Source organism: Vanellus vanellus, assembly GCF_965231255.1.
Source record: "Vanellus vanellus genome assembly, chromosome: 12".
NCBI lineage: Eukaryota > Metazoa > Chordata > Aves > Charadriiformes > Charadriidae > Vanellus > Vanellus vanellus.
Genome location: NC_138917.1, coordinates 21799189 through 21810555, shown reverse-complemented (window position 1 = coordinate 21810555; position 11367 = coordinate 21799189). Strand labels below are relative to the sequence as shown.

Below are 11367 nucleotides of genomic sequence, written 5' to 3'. Positions count from 1 at the left end.
AGGCCACGAGGTACACCAGACTATCCATATAATCAACAGTGAGAAGGAAGCCTTCAGCTTCTCTTTCAGAGAAAGCTCTCTCTTCTCAGAGGGATGCAACGCCTCCATGAAAATAGAGCCCATGGAAGGCTCCATCGCTCCTCTTTCAAGGTAACAGGGCTCACAGGCCAGATTCCCTCTCCTGCGTGCCAAACGTCGCACGGTCGTCTTGCTTTTGAGGCTTTCTCCCCTCCACAGTCACCAGGTGACCCTCAGCAACAGCATACATCTGCCTTGTTTTTTCGGTCCTTCCCAACGGGGACACCATGAAACTGCAGGTTTCTCCATAAAGTGGCTGTGTCGGGGTTACCCCAGTCTTCTAGGCCCCCTTCCTGGAGAAGTTCAGGCTTTGGATCTCCTGGTTTTGATGAAAATGGTGGGGGGTTTTAACCCTGTGATTTCCTGAGCCAGCAGCCTTAAGTAGGCAAGGTCTCCTCTCCTCCCTGTGTGCCTTTAGCAACACAGAATCATGGGTTGGAAGGGCCCTCTGGACTTCATCCAGTCCCACCTCCCTGCCAGAGCAGGGGCACCTACAGCAGGTTGCACAGGATGATGCTTGGGTGGGATTTGAATGTCTCCAGAGTAGGAGATTCCCCCCCCCCTCTCTGGGCAGCTGTGCCAGTGCTCTGCCACCCGCACAGGAGAGAAGTCCCTCCTCAGGTTGAGATGGGACTGCCTATGGTCACGTTTGTGCCCATTCCCTCTTGTCCTGCCACTGGGCACCACTGACAAAAGACTGTTCCCGTCCCCCCGGCACCCTCCCTTGAAGGATTTATTGATTAGATCCCTCAGCCTTCTCTTCTCCAGACTGAAAAGCCCCATGTCCCTCAGCCTTTCCTCAGCAGAAAGATGCTCCACTCCCCTCATCATCTCTGTAGCCCTTTGCTGGACCCTCTTCAGCAGTTCCCTGTCCTTCTTGACCCGGGGAGCCCCGAACTGGACACAGCGCTCCAGATGTGGCCTCCCCGGGGCAGAGCAGAGGGGGAGAGCTCACCACGCATGATCTGCACAAAGCCACCAGGAGCAACAAAGCACACAAGCAGCATTTACGCCCATATTGGGGGACAGCGACAGGCTTACACAACTAGCTGTGTTTTGAGGGATCACCTGTCAGAAAATGGATGCTCTTTTCTTGTAAACTGCAGCTGTGACTTGCCAGCAGGCATGAACGTGAGTCCAAGCAGTCTAACGGGTCACTAGGTTATCTGCTGATCCACCGTGGATGGCCCTGTGCTCACCCATAGCCTGCCTGGGTGTAAGGAGAACGCATTAGCTCCGGGCAACTTTGCTATGGCTTAAAAGATGATGAATTTTGGCTTGCCACAGGGTGCAAGATGAGAGCATCCCGTATCAGTCACTGTGGCTCACAGTAATTAATTCCTTATTACTTATGGTAATTCTTTAAATCTCCATAGTTTGGTTATGTTTGATCATGTAGCCAGAAATTACCCACAAAAATCACAAAGAGGCAATTTGGTGGCACTCACGTTGTACTGCTGTCATGGGAGCTGGATCGTTCCTCTTTACAGAGAGGATGTTACACCTGATATACAGATCATAGAAGCACAGAATGGTTTAGGTTGGAAGGGACCTTGAAGATCATCTCGTTCCACCCCCCTGCCCTGGGCAGGGACACCTCCCACCAGCCCAGGTTGCTCCAAGCCCCGTCCAACCTGGCCTTGAACACCTCCAGGGATGGGGCAGCCACAGCTTCTCGGGGCAACCTGCGCCAGGGGCTCACCACCTGCACAGGGAAAATTCTCTTCCAGTTGGAAGCCATTCCCCCTCCTCCTATCACTACGTGCCTTGTAAAAAGTCCTTTCCCAGTTGTCCCGTAGCCCCTTTAGGGGGGAGAGATTGGAGAGACTGAGAGTCTCTGAGTGCCCTCCTCTGTGTTTGGGACAGAAGTGAGGTCTCAACCCAACAGTGCCCTGTAGCACATGGGTTAGTAGGGCAGTGAGGTCAGCCTTAGCTCAGGGTTTGCTGCCTTGTTGTTGTATCCTCTGCCATTTCATGGATCTTCATACCCTAAACAGTGCTCACCAGGGCTTGCTCCATAGTGGAAGGCCCTGGAAGGGCAGAGCGCTGCTCCTGGTTTCTCCCAGGCTTGCAGTCCCACCACAGCCATTGCACAGCTGCTGTCCTTTAGAGCAGGCAACGTGGGGCCAAGAAAGCTAAGAGTGGACAGAGCAAAAAGGATCTTCTCCCCCCAGGTTTCCTGTTACAGTCTTCCTCACACCGACACTAGAAGGAGAGGTGGTCTTCAACCTCAAGTGCGATGTGAAGAGGAAGACCCAGCCCCTCTCCTTGAATATCAAGGCCACCAGCTATAGCATGAATGTGTCTGTCAGGTGCGAGGACAGCGATGGCTGTGTCACTGAGCTCAGTGCACAAGAGATTAACGTCATTGATTTCAAGGAGGTGAGCAGCACTGGTTCCCCGAACCGTTTGCCCCACAAAGCCCTGTAAGACTAGACCTTAACCAGGAGCTTTGCGGATACCTTTGAACAAGAGGGAATGCTTTTCCTCATTTGTGGGTCTCTAGAGGGAGGGAGGTTGATCTTTCAGACAGGTCGTTAACTGAATATGAAAGATGAAGGAGCGCTTGCTGGGCCGGCCAGCACTTCGCCCGTGCTTCAAGCCCCACTCCTCACCACCTTCTCCCCGCAGGTACAGCTAAACGAGAGCATCAAGCGCATCTTCAGCATCCGCAATAACGGCAAGTTCAGCTTCGCCTTCTCGTGGGAGCTGAGCGGCCCCGCAGCCCGTAAGCAGGTCCTTACCATCACCCCTCAGACGGGCGCCGTGCAGGCGGAGGGGAAAGCAGAGACCCAGCTGGTTTTCCACCCACAGAAGATGTGCTCTTTAAAGGACGTAGAGCTGACGCTGCAGGTGAGGCACCGGCATTACACGGGACCTTCACCTTCCCTTGGCAGCAGGAGCCCAGCGCTAGGGGTGAGCTCCGGCACTAAAGAGCCCGATCGCAGCAAAGAGGCTTCTGCTGCCGAAATAAAGAGCCTGACAGTTTCTGAACGGAATATTTTAATGAGCGCTTATCCAGGACCGCTTTGGGAAGCGCTTTTGTGGCAGGACATATCCCTCTATGCCCCTAATTTGAGGGGGTCCCAGATGTGCATGGAGATGGAGCTGTTTCTCCTTGCCGGGTCCCTGCTGAGTTGGGTCCCACAGCTCGGAAAGGTCCCACCAGCACGTGACTGCACAAAGCAGGGTCATGACTCTCCAGAAACCCTTTCCCTCTCAGCCCAAACCTCCCACCTCCTGTTCCCATTCTGGGGTCCTTTGGCACCTGCTTTTCCTTATTGTCACTGCAGCCAGCTGCCCCCCGTGCTCTTCCTCAGCCATCTCTGGTGTTTGCAGCAATAGTTCCCATCTCCTTAGCTGGCTCACACTGTCTTGCTCCTCACCAGATCAGCAAGGGTCCCACGTTTACTTGCGTGTTCCTGGCCACCGTGGTAGTGCCCACTGTCCACTTCTCCACCACCAGTCTCAATTTTGGAGCCTGCTTCATCTACCACGCTGGAATGCCACCTGCCTGTCAGACCGTTGTCGTCACAAACGAGGCAGACAGGGATGTGAGGTACGTCTACTCCGTACACTCCTGACCCTTGTTTAGAACACACCTGCTTCACATCCTCATGACCCTTGCGGGTGAAATCCTGAGGATGCATGGAGAGGAGACAGGAGAGCCCTAAGTAGCCCTGATGTTGTCATCTGAGTACACGCGGCCTTCTGACACCTCTGCTCCTCTTTGCTGTGCTTTCTGCCAGTTTGAACTGCTTGTTCACCAGCACCGCGCACCTGAAAGTGGACTTCCGAGGGTGCGTCCTACACCCAGGAGGGACAGCGGAGGTGCCCATCGCTTTCTATCCCCGAGAGGTTGCGTCTTACCATGAGCTCATCCCTTTTGAAATCAATGGGCTTTGCCAGCAGACTGTTGAGGTCCGAGGAAGGGGCACAGAAATGAAGGTGAGATGGAACCCAAGACCTAAAACTCCAGGAGGCAGACAGCCGGCATGGCTTTCTCTCTCCTTTTCCTCATCACTCTTCCCCAGCCTAACGTGTTTTGGTTTTCTGCTACGAAGGTGGTAAAAAAACCTCTTCTTCTTTCCTTTCGCTTTATATTAATCCCTCCCGCCTCAGGTTGATGTTGTGGAACCACAAGGAAAGGTGGTGAAGCTGGGAGCCCTCTCCGTCGGACAGACAGTGAAGAAGATTGTCACCATAGCAAACAACAGTGCTGCCCCTCTCACTTTTAAGCTCCGTCTCGCGTCCACCACGCCAGAGCTGCAAGAACCTGGGGTAAGGCATCTTCCTTCACTGGTGAGCACTTTGGTGTGCCTACAGGGATGCCTGCAGGTAGCGATGAGCTGCTCTGGGTGGGAGCTGGTAGTTACAGTGGTGTGTTGTCCTGGCTGCCTGTCTGCTCTGCTGTCCTGTCCTGCCTGCTGGGACTGCTCTACCAGCTGATAGATATGTGATATACCTCATCTGAGCCAGGCGTCAGGACTCCCCCCATAGCCAGAAGTGAGAAGAAGGTGCTCTCACCTGTTTTAGACACATACGTTAGGGATGTGACCATGTATGTTAGATATGGAAAGGTAATCTTTAAAGACCAAGAGTCACAACTCTCTTGGAGCTCACGGGGAGATTACGTTGGAAGACGTAATCCAGCTCACCACATCACAGGGAAATACCTTTGGTATGCAGGGATGCGTACAAAGGAATGGGTAGGATTGGGGCAATGTTGATGGGGTGAGAACAGGAGTTGGAAGATTCTGTGGAGGATTCACAGCTTAGTTGCCAGATGAAGTAGTCTCCACTCATTTCTTTGGGCAGGTTCTCTGCTTGAACCCCATCAGCGAACTAACTCTGAAGCCCAGAGGAGATACCTGTAAAGTGGAGGTGAACTTCTCCCCAAAGCGCCGCATCCAGCCGTTTGCTGTAGAAGTGATGTTGGAGTGCAACGGCCTGGCGCGCTCCCTCTTCATGGTGCGGGGCTCCTGCCAGGGCATCCAAGTGAGCTTGGACCAGGAACACCTCAGCTTTGGAGCGGTGGTGCAGCAGAGCCACACATCCCGGCACATCATCATGCAGAACACGGGCGACATAGGAGTCAAGTAATGCAAAACTCTGAGGGCTGAGAGCTTGGATGAGGGTTGGATGGAGTTGTAGCTTGCCCAGATAGTTCTCCTTTGCGTTTCCATCCCAGTGGAGAGTTACGCAGCCACCACTGTGTGGTCAGGCCCTGGAAGTTAGCAAGGGATACAACCACAGGCTTGTTTACAGATGGGTCCTCCCCAGCCTGAAGCCTTATTTCCAGGTGGCTCAGCATTATGCCTGAGGTCTGGTGGAAAAGCCCACAAGAGGCTTAGAAACAGCAAACTGCATTCTCAGCTTCTCAGTCGCTAATCCTTCCTTCCTGTCCTTGTGCTTTCCTTGGCAAGGTTTGAGTGGGACATCAAGAGCTTCAAGCCAGATTTCTCCATCAGCCCCGCAAAGGGTTACATCTCCCCAGGAATGGACGTCTCCTTCGTCGTGACGTTCCGCCCCTCTAAGCTGAGCCACGCTATCCAGTACAAGGGCCTGCAGTGCTTCATCCAGGGCAGTGAGCCGCTCCAGCTTACGCTGGCAGGATGCTGCATGGAGATCCCTAATACCAAAGAGGTAATCGAAGCAGAGTCAGGATGGGTCGCCCTTAGCCCACCATTTGCACCACATCTCTCCCAGAGCAGGGACTGGAGGACACTTGCATACAGAAGACTCACTCTTACGTGTCATCTTGCCTGGGTATCCCAGAGAGCTGAGAAAACCGCTGGGCAGGATTCCCAAAATGTCTGAGCCCTCTTACTGCCTCCCTCCCCTGTTAAAGATGCCGCTCCTCCAGAGAGCCCGTTGGCAGTCCTGGCTCTGCATTGCAGCATCCCTGGCCGCAGGGACAACCTGCAGGGCTCTTCTGAGACCCCCTCCCGACCCACCCACCTATACCCACAATATTGCACCCACAGCCACACTCTTCCTCCCTGTAGGAGCAGGAGAGAGCATTCAGCACTAGGAGTTGGGAAGGCATCCGCATCCAGTTCCTGGGGCACAGGGATGCAGCGTGGAGGACTCCTGGCCCTCGCAGGCATTCCAGGAGGCTGCAGCTGGGAGACGTTGGCTCTCACTCCCAAAAAAGAGCCCGGAGATGCTCTTCAGCCCACCCGCGAAGGGGCTGTGTGGCTGCAGGTCTTGTCCTTGCGCTGGAGAGAGATCCTTCCAGGACTCCCCATTTTCTTTCTCCCCTCCTCAGGAGGTGGCAGCCCCTTCTACCCAGCACGCAGAAAGCCTTATTCCTCTCCCTTCTTTAACAACAGGCAACTTGATTTACACCAAAAGCTATGGCTCAGATGGAAACTTTGTGTGTGACGGGGAAAAGCTGCTCCCTGTGCTCCAGAGCCAGCCTGGCGTAGAGCTAGTCAGAGTCTGTGAGAGTGGAAAGAGTTCCTTGGTACGACCAAGCAGCCTCTGTCCTCTTCTGTTGCAGACACTGACTTTCACATGTGACGTACGTGAGAAGCACAGCCAGACCATCCTCCTGTCCAACCCGAGCAACGAGGCCTGGACCGTGCAACCTGTCATTGAGGGGAAACACTGGAAAGGGCCTGAAATTTTCCGTCTAGAGGCCAATCAACAAAACAAGCCCTACAAGATCACTTACAACCCCCTAACCATGAGCTCTGAGAATAAGAAGCATCAGGTACGTGAGCTGGGCCACCCTCATAGTTTGACCCTCGTAGTTCATCCTGCTTTGGACAGGAGGCTGGACGAGATGACCTTCAGAGGTCCCCTCCAAGCAGAAATTGTCTTGTGGTCCTGTGTTGGAAGCTGGGTTTCTTGGTGGCTAGAGGCCAGGTGAAAGGATATTTCAGGTGGGAAGTCTGGACTGGCCACTAAACGTATTGGAGCAGCTAACCTAAAAACTCAGGTGGTCTGAAGCTCCTGGAAGTGAAGCTTGTTCTATGCAGCTCCTGGTCCCTGCTTGTGCAGCCCGGGGGGGGGCTCGGAGACCCCCGTGCTCAGTCCTGTGGGCTGCAGGGGCTCCCCAAGCCTAAGCACGACCTGCTCTGGTCCTTTTATAGCACGCGGGGAACAAGAGGGGGCGAAGCCGCCCTCCCGTTTCTCAACATCCCCCTCACCATGAGCAGTCTGGCGGGAAACGACAGAGAGATCTCTCTTGACATCACCTTCGGCAATGCAGGAGCTTTAGAAAGAGCCCTTCTCACAGGTCTCAGGCCGGGCAGGGGGCGGTGACTGCCCCCTCTGTCTTCGTGGGCAGTATTTTCTGAGACAGAGCAGGGACAAGCTCTTAAATCAAGAGGGTTAGTTCAGAAGGGCTTTGGGGGGCTGGGGCTGCTGGAGTCATCCTGCTCCAGCTGACCTTACACCATGCCAGATAGGCCAGAGTGGAGGCCAGAAGCTTCTGGGCTCCGTCTCCAGGGTGCTCAGCAGATATGTGCCCCATAGGGTTGCATACGCTCAGTATCTCTTTAGAGTCCTGCAGTTTTTGGCTGCTCTGGAGGCAGAGGAGATGCCACAGGGCAGGTGGCTGTGACCCATTGGTACCCAAAATGAGTACTGGATATGAACTTTCCCTGGTCCTCCCTGGCTGGTGGGACCCCGCCACGATAGCTTACGGGCTGCTCTCTTGGCAAAAATGGGTTAATCCCAGCGCTGCCAGGGCAGCCGAGCTTAGCAGGGGCTGCCACCCCCCTACCGCGCGGCTGTCCCTGCACGAGCACAGGGCTGGCAGCTGATGTGCCCAGGCTAGTAAGGCCAGTAAAGGGGTGGTGGGATGGTCAGACCAATTCTGCTGCAGGGCCGGTGTTTCCTTGCTTTGCCCAGCCACGCTGCCTCTGCGTCCTGTAGCTGTGCCAGCCTGAGCGGGTACGCCGTTGCCATCTCCACCTGCGCAGTCATGGCTCTGCCAGCTGGACTTGCTCGAAGCTGCTCGGGTGACAGCCTGACTGACATGGGACCGTCTGGGTGTGCTTGAAAGCCAGTAACCAGTCTGGTCAGAGAATAAGAGAGCTCACTTATCCTATTTCTTGTCTCTAGGGTTCCATCTTCTTCCCGTTGCCGGATGGGACAGGCTTGTACTACCTCCTGCAAGGGACTGCCGAGGCCCCAAAGTGTTCAGGGACCATTTTCCGGCAGGTACCGTGTAGGACTTCCTACACTGAGCTCATCCCCGTTTCCAACTGGCTGAACAGACCACAGAGGTGAGTCCAGCCCAGGAAGTCTCATCCCATCAGCAATCCCTGCAACAGCACAAGGAAGGGCTTCCCGCTGCCTGGAAGCGTTTTCCTGCGAGCTTTTCACTCTCCTTGGCCGTTTCTGGCCGTAGGTGTTTGGGATCGCACTACCCACTTTCTGCCTATGCAGACCCAACCTGGAGGGCTTTCCTCCACAGTGGGTGAGAGCTGGCTCCCTCTGCTTGAGGCACTGAGGATGAGAGGGGGCTGTGTTGTACCCCCACATGACGGGTATCCTATAGGAGTCCTTCTTGTTGACCTTCACTGCGTCCTTCTCACCCACAGGTTCCTCGTGGTGGTGGACATACTCAAACCAGAAAACCTGGAAAGCAGTTCTGTGCTGCAGGGGCTGGAATACATTGACGTGCCAGGCTCTGCCAAGAAGGACTACAAGCTCACGTTCCTCTCCTACAAGGAAGGAGTCTTTAACACAATGGTAAGTGTGGACACCGGGCTGCGGGGCCCTTCAAGGAGCTGTTGGCTCACCGAGAAGCTACGTGCCTGTTTTCATACCTCCACGTGCCCACTGGTGGGATTGTAGGTGTCCTAGGTGGGTACTGAACAGCAGGCATCTCACCACACACCCCACTCGCGTGTCAGTCTCTGCGAGGGTCCCACTGGGGGCTGCTAAGCACAGGTGGGTCAGGATATTGGGGAGAGTATCAAGTAGAAATACCACATGTGCTTTCCTCGGTGGCTGCTTACGGCCGTTCTTGCAGGTAGGGTGCTGAGCCTGGGGGTCTCTTCGAGCTGGCTTAGCACAGGTGGTATATTTTTATGTGCAGAATGACCAGTGCTTCCCTTTTTCTCTGATTCAGGTGACTTTCGTCAACAAAGTGACCGAGGAGTACTTGTTCTACATGGTGACTTTCAAGGCCACCGCTTCGGGACCCATCAGCACTGTCAAAATGAGCACCGCTGTTCGGCAGAGAGCGTCTTCCACTGTCAAGGTGGACAACCCTCTGCCTGTCCCGGTGACGTTTGCCATAGATTGCAAAGTGCCTGATGTCAGTGTTCCCCCACATCTCACTGTTCCTGCACAGTCGGAGGTAGGTGCAAAGCTCAGCCAGTGCGCTCTCCTCTCCCTGCGGTCTTTCTGGGAGTGGGTGATCTTGAAGGGTGATGCCCTGCACGAACCATCTGGGGCTTCTTTCCAAGGGTGACAGCTCCCACCTGCTGATAATCCAGAGGGGAAGCAGCGTGTGGGAATTGCCCTGTGCTGGTGGAGTCTGCCATGCTACCCCCGTGTGACATGCCTCCATCAGGGCTCATGTGGCAAGTCCTCGTGCCACATGCTCCTTATTTAGTGTGGGTATTTTCAGTTTAGAGTGGCTGCAGGGCATGCCTTACCCCACTGGCTGGGTGTTTGCTGCCTGCATTGATAAGAGCTGTTGCGTGCCCTGGGGGAGTACAGGAACATTTTAGGGCGGGAAGCTTCTGGGATAGTGCTGGAGCTCTCAGCTGTTGGGGATGGTCCCCCAAGTGAACTGTCCCTCAGATGCAGCAAGGCTCTGCCCCAGAGCGAGGGAGGGTGCTGGGTTGCCTTCCAGCACTGTGTTAGCACACCAGAAACCGATTTCCCCTGTCCCGCGCCCTGCCTTCCCTGTCTCTGCCTGACCCAGTGGGTTTTCCCTTCGTTCCTCCTAGGCTGACCTTGTCTTTGAGTACCAACCCATGAAAATGGGGGAGAGCACCGGGCGCCTGGTGCTCCAGAGCAGCGACTTGGGCTCTTTCTACTACGACCTGCACCTGGAAGCCACCACAAACAGGCCAGAGAAGCCCCTCTACTTCTGCACCACACTGGGCTCTAGTCAAACCATCACCACCAAAATCACGAATTATGCCCGACAAAAGACAGACTACCTCCTCCAGGTGAGCCCAGCCTGCCTTGGGCTCTTGCTGGGAGGCGGCTCATCTGGCCAGCATCAGCCCTCTCTGTCGAGGGATCCTGCCCCTCTATCTTGGCCTGGCATCGCCAGGGTGGCCATGTGAGCCTGGGGGTCTTCCCACCAACACTGGGCTTGTCTCCAGCTGGACTGTCCTCACCGCTGCCCTTGTTGGAGCTGCTTTTGCAGGTTCCATGGTGCCTGGACTCCTACCTTAACCTACTGCCAGAGCTGGCTTTTCTCTTGGGGTTTGGGTGCAGGGTTGTTCCTGCTCAAGCACATTTGGCCATCCACCATGGGCACTCACCAAGGCTATAGCATAGGGGGGAAAAGGTGCAGTGACAGGGAGGGGATAGCGACCCTGGCCAACATGGTGGTGGGGACCCTTGGTTTCTTCCTGAGGTGCTGGCTTTGCTTTTGTGACCGTCTCCCACCACGGTCTCTTCTCTCCCCTGTGCAGACCAACTGTGCTGACTTCCAGACGGAAAAAACCATCAGCGTGGCTCCTGCCAGCCCGGGGGGCTCGGAGATGAGCCTGGAGGTGACCTACGAGCCCTGCCAGCTGGGCGAAGCTCGGGCCACGCTGCAGCTCTCCTCCCCGCTTGGTGGGGACTACAGCATCCCCCTCCTCGGCCTGGCCCTCCCGCCCAAGCCCCAGGGCCCCTTCCTCATCAAGGCCGGCTCCACCACCTCCATCCCCTTCAAAAACGTCTTCCTGCAGCCCACGGCCTTCCAGTGCACGGTGGAGCATCCGGCCTTCGCCGTCAGAGCCCCCGAGAGCTTGCGCGCCAAGAAAACCACCTTCATCGCCGTCTCCTTCGAGGGCGGCCCGGCCCCTGTCACCAGCAAGATGGTGGTCTCCTGCCCCGGGGGGGGCGGGGTCTCCTGGGTCTACTACCTCAAGGGCCTCCCCGCTCACAAATGACCTGTGCTCCCCACCCCCACCCCGGGGGTGTGGGGCGTTAATTAACTGTGGCCATTAACTCCGTAGCGCTCGGTTTGGAATAAACCCAGCTGAGGTGACAGCAGGCGGCCTCCGCGCCGCCGGGGGGCGCTGTGTAGGGGGGAGAGGAGGGGGGGTGGTCACGTGGGCGGGGCGGCGGGAGGGGGTCACGTGGGCGGGCCGGAGG

At 55.8% G+C, this 11367-nt stretch overlaps 1 protein-coding gene across 1 annotated transcript in view; it reads left to right on the top strand.

The window, feature by feature from the left end:
- The window catches only part of HYDIN (HYDIN axonemal central pair apparatus protein), a 161422-nt gene extending 150214 nt beyond the window's left edge, over positions 1–11208 (top strand). Inside the window, exons 71-84 of the mRNA XM_082489568.1 lie at positions 3–150; positions 2253–2460; positions 2710–2931; positions 3468–3637; positions 3828–4026; positions 4201–4359; positions 4897–5177; positions 5505–5724; positions 6584–6796; positions 8155–8318; positions 8637–8787; positions 9170–9400; positions 9999–10223; positions 10698–11208. Coding sequence (XP_082345694.1) covers positions 3–150; positions 2253–2460; positions 2710–2931; positions 3468–3637; positions 3828–4026; positions 4201–4359; positions 4897–5177; positions 5505–5724; positions 6584–6796; positions 8155–8318; positions 8637–8787; positions 9170–9400; positions 9999–10223; positions 10698–11162 — 3056 coding nt within the window. The 3' untranslated portion in view covers positions 11163–11208. The remainder of the gene's footprint in view (positions 1–2; positions 151–2252; positions 2461–2709; positions 2932–3467; positions 3638–3827; positions 4027–4200; positions 4360–4896; positions 5178–5504; positions 5725–6583; positions 6797–8154; positions 8319–8636; positions 8788–9169; positions 9401–9998; positions 10224–10697) is intronic.
- Positions 11209–11367: the final 159 nt, after the last annotated feature.